The 4,745-nt window shown below is 39.2% G+C and overlaps 1 protein-coding gene across 1 annotated transcript; it reads right to left on the bottom strand.

The window, feature by feature from the left end:
- Positions 1–1,648: 1,648 nt before the first annotated feature.
- On the bottom strand, positions 1,649–4,430 carry LOC110868361 (probable E3 ubiquitin-protein ligase LOG2). Its single transcript, XM_022117493.2, has 3 exons — positions 3,816–4,430; positions 2,021–2,513; positions 1,649–1,928 (listed from the first exon to the last, which is right to left on the bottom strand). The coding sequence occupies exons 1-3, from the start codon at positions 4,247–4,249 to the stop codon at positions 1,812–1,814; spliced, it is 1,044 nt and encodes a 347-aa protein (XP_021973185.1). The 5' UTR covers positions 4,250–4,430; the 3' UTR covers positions 1,649–1,811.
- Positions 4,431–4,745: the final 315 nt, after the last annotated feature.

Genomic DNA, 4,745 nt, shown 5'->3' with positions numbered 1-4,745 from the left:
TAAGTGTAAATAGCTTTAACATTATTTATGCCTTATCAAAAATTTATTTGGTGTCCGTTAAATGTTATTCACCATCTTGTCGTTGACGTATTATTTTCAAAATGTTTTTCAGGTAATCACTAATAATTATAAATAGAAGGGCTAGTGCTGAAAGGAGGACGATTGCCTAGGGTATAACGAGCATTATAGGAGGTAAAGAGGTTTGATAGTGCCCCAACACTGTCTTTCCGGGCGTTATAAAGGCATGAAGAGGGAGGGGAAAGAAATTTCTAGTATAACGCTAAGCGAGGAGAAAAAAATTAGAAAGTAATCATCGAAAAGGTGTTAAGAGGCGTTAATCATTACGCATATTTTAAAGTGGTGTTATGATGATGATGATGTGTTAGAAATGCCCCTTACGAGATATTAACCATTATGGATGGTTTTATTACCGTATACATTTTAGTATTTTTATTTTTAAACATTACACAATATATAAGGTACAGTTTAAATGTAGGCGAATTAGGTTTTGTTAGGCCACCCGTAGTGGGGCTTGGTATCACGCCAAAAACAAGCATGGCGCCCCCATAGTGCCGCCAACACCACTATGGCGGGCGCTATGGGGTGGTTTTTCTTCTCCAGCGTAATCTCCTTTGCGGCGTGATGTTCTCCAACATCTTTCCCCCACTCACACGCATACATACATATATATATATATATATACATATGTATAATTGAAAGGCTTTATATAACCCCCTTACCACTACACCCTATTTTGATATAACGCCCCATAAAGGCCCTCTCTTACGCATTTCGCCACGTGTCGTATAACGCCCCCAAATGGGCTTTATGACTGGTCTTAGTTACATGAAATAAATAAAACTCCATCCAATTTGTTTTCCACTTGGTGAATCCACAATGTGGGTTTTTCATGAACTGTCACCTCATCGTTACATCAGATTTTCAAACTTTTCTTATAACATTTGTAATGTTTAATGCCTCCTTTGGGGCATTTCCGCCACATCAACCTCATAATGTACCTTAAAAATATGTAATGGTTAATGTCCTTTCATTCAGTATTTTCCATTTTTTCTCCTCATTTGGCGTTATACTAGACACGCCCCTCCCTCTTCAAACCCCTACTAACCCCTAAGGGAACAATGTTGGGGCGTTCTCAATCCCCTTCACGCCTATATATTGCCTATTACACATGGTCTTAAAACCCCCTACGCTTTCCACAACGACAAACCTCTACAAACCTTCACAAATCTCATTTACAAATATTTTATATGTGCGCGCGCGTGTGGGGTGAATTTGGACAAATCCGTAATTTGGGACTTCAAAAGACTTCTCCCAAATTATCCGGACTTCCCCAACAGACTTCTCCCACAATGTTGGCAAGGTCCATGGACGTTACCACATTATCCGGACTTCTCCAAAAATACTCATATTGTGGGTGCTCTTATGACACATACTTGTTCACTACCTACGTATCTACAAGATGTGAAGTCCATCACGCGTGAAATCAAAACAATTCATTTTAATCAATAGAGATTACATTTCACACGCATTTTAATCAAAACAATTCATGCGTGTGTAATGTAATCTCTACTGATTAAAAACGTAAAAAGGTCAAATACTCCAGTGAGCATCTAATTTAACAGAATTATTTTGCTATTAATCAATTATCTACAATACTTGATGAAAAACTTGTACATCTTTCAACTCTGCATCATATACTTGAATTCCTCAAACACACAAAACATGTAACATAAAGAAAACAACATTGAAACATAAGTATATAACATGATTATGATTTATATATGGTGATCTCAATCTTCACCTCCACTACTCACCTTGATTTCCAAAAGCCTCTCCACTGGCTGCCTGCATATCGGACATCGGTTCGTCTGGAACCTCAACACTTTCGCACATCCGCTGCACATACACTGTAACCAAACCAAACCCGCATATCATTATGAAAACATCTTACATAGTTACATCACAAACATGTACAGAAAAACATAGGTCAAATTATTACCATGTGACGGCAAGGAAGAACCGTAGTATCCCGAGGCTCTGATAAACAAATGACACATTCTTTACCCGGATCATTGCCATCGAAATCATCCCCGTCTACTGTATTACCGATCCCGTAAATCTCCTGAAGTTCATATCTTATTCCATTCACCCACAGGATCTGTTTCACTACTCTGACGTGATATTCGTCTTTATCTTTCTCGAACACCGCCTGCGTTATCTGGGAATTAATAGCTTTGGAGTTTGTAGTCGAGTCTGATGATACGTGTGGTGTTGCTTCTGCCTTGATTACTAGAGGATATACGCCGTTTTCACTGACTTTTACAAGCTCTGATTCCTCGAACGTTGAGAGGTCTATACCGGTCCCAGATTCTTGTCTGAATTTCTGTCCCAAACCTTGTTCGAAGCTCACTGTGATCGGTGGAAGCGTGTCCTGTTTTGTTGCGGTCATGTTGCAGTAGTCTCCTTCTTTTGCAAAGAAATAAAGGGTAATGCTGCCAATAGGATAACATTAAACAAACAGAAAACTACTGTTAGATCCAATCCAGTTCATGATATGCAGATTGCTGAGGTTCAAACATATATTAGAGATGCTTCATAATTACTAACATACTGCTAGTTCACTAATCAACACCCCAATTGATTATATTTTAGATCTGTACGCCTGTTTACAATGATTAGGGGTGCAAACAAGTCGAACGGCTCGAGATCGGCTCAACAAAAAGCTCGAAACGAGACGAGCTTTATTGAGCCCGAGCCGAGTTTGAGCCTAAAATAAAGCTCGTTTATTTATCGAGCCTTATCGAGCTTTAGTGTAATATTAGTTTTTATTGACATTTTAAAACATTTACCCATATTTAAAGTTGTTTAGTAAACGAGCCGAGCTTATTTAATCTTGTTTACGAGTCGAGCCAGAACCTAAAAATAAGTTTGTTTAGTAAACGAGCCCGAGCCCTAGCTCGAGCCCGCAAGCCTAAACGAGTCTATTGTTTATATTATTTTTAATTAATCAATAATAAACGAGCCGAGCCCGAGCTTGGTAGATTTCCAACAAGTCGAGCTCAAGCTCTCATAATTTAATCGAGCTCGAGCCTGGTCAAGCTCGGGCTCGGCTCAGCTCGTCTGCACCCCCAACAATATTCACCATGGCCGTTTTGCCTATTCACAATGAACCATAATGGACTAAACACCCGTACAAAACAAATCGCTAGACACCTCTTTGCAGGTGGTGTCCGTATGGAAACACCCTTCTATATTACATAATCATCCTCTCACACACCTAGTGGGCCCCTTCCCCATTAAAAAGTAATATCTCTCCCACATAGAAGTAACATGAGGGGAACGTTTAGCCACCCTTATTAGATATGAATCATACCCATAACACTAAACATCTACAAGATGCATAACGGCTTAACGCAGGGACGGAGGTAGTGTACAAGCAGGGGCTACCCCTTAACTCCGTCTCCGTAGTGTAAAAATACCCTTCAACTCCGTCTACGTAGTGTAAAAATTGTATTTTTTTTCGGTTTTATACAAAGGTTAACCCGAATCCCCAAAAAAAATATTGAGATACTCCTGAATTTTTGGGCTAAATCCGTCACTAGATTAACGGTTGTGCTAAGGCGTAGCCCTCCTATGCTTTTAACTTTATGTACGGCTCGCTTGCTAAATCACTCACATCATCTCTCCTTCTACTACATACAGGGTACCTTTAGCCTCGCCATTTTGACAAAGTCAAAACTCAAATTATTTTTTAATGGTTACAACTACACAAAAAAATTAAAAAAAAAGTTTACCTGCCAGCAACAGTGGCATCATAAGTAAACTCAACAAGAAACTTGCCATTATCTTCTTCAATCTTCAAACTGTCTTTCTTGATATTAACATCATTCTTTATAGTGAAAGCCTTTTGATGATCAACATAAGGTGTAGGAGTGTGCATCACAGGCCCACAAGGGTACCGCCCACCCACCCACGCCTGTGCCGGAACCCGGTGGTGCTGGTGATCATACGCCGGCATCACCGGCGGTGGCGGCGGTGGCTGGTAGAATGCTCCGGTTGGGTATTCATAATACGGAGAATTATTAGGGTTAGGGTATTGAGGAGGGTATGGTGAGGCGGCGGCGAATATGTAACGGCTGGCGTTGATCTCCGGCGGCGATGGTGGTGGCGGTGTTGGGTGGTGGTGGTTGTGTCTCCGGCGGCCGTTGGAGCTGTTGTTGTTGCCCATTGTGAGATGAAGATTTGATTTTTGGAATGATGAAATGGGAAAAAGAATTAGTCTGTTTTGATGAAAAATCAAGAAACAAAAAGGGGTAATTGCATTTGCATGAAAAGAAAGTGATCAAGATGAAATGGGGAGTGTTTTGGGTGAATGTGTTTTTGGCCGATTACAACAAGACATGCAAGAAGATTGGATTTGCACAAAAATAATAATAAAACTTTTGATACTTTGTTAAAAAAAATTATTGTTATTTAAGTACTATAAATCTAAAAATAGTAACAAGAGTTAATGGGATCAACCATGAGGTTAGATTAAATACATAGTCTTTTAAAAGTAAAAGGTTCACTAAGCGGTATTAGAGCCGTCTTTTAAACTCTACAATTTAAGATTTTAGTTTTTATTTTTAGATGTTTACCTTGTAGATTTTAGACTTTTTGTTTACGTTAGTGTGTCTTTTTATTTATTATTATGTTTTTTTATATCTGCGTCATTATGTCTTTTT

This window comes from Helianthus annuus, chromosome 7 (assembly GCF_002127325.2).
Source record: "Helianthus annuus cultivar XRQ/B chromosome 7, HanXRQr2.0-SUNRISE, whole genome shotgun sequence".
Classification (NCBI taxonomy): Eukaryota; Viridiplantae; Streptophyta; class Magnoliopsida; order Asterales; family Asteraceae; genus Helianthus; species Helianthus annuus.
The sequence above is the reverse complement of the archived record's forward strand: the minus strand, read 5'-3'. Positions and strand labels throughout refer to the sequence as shown.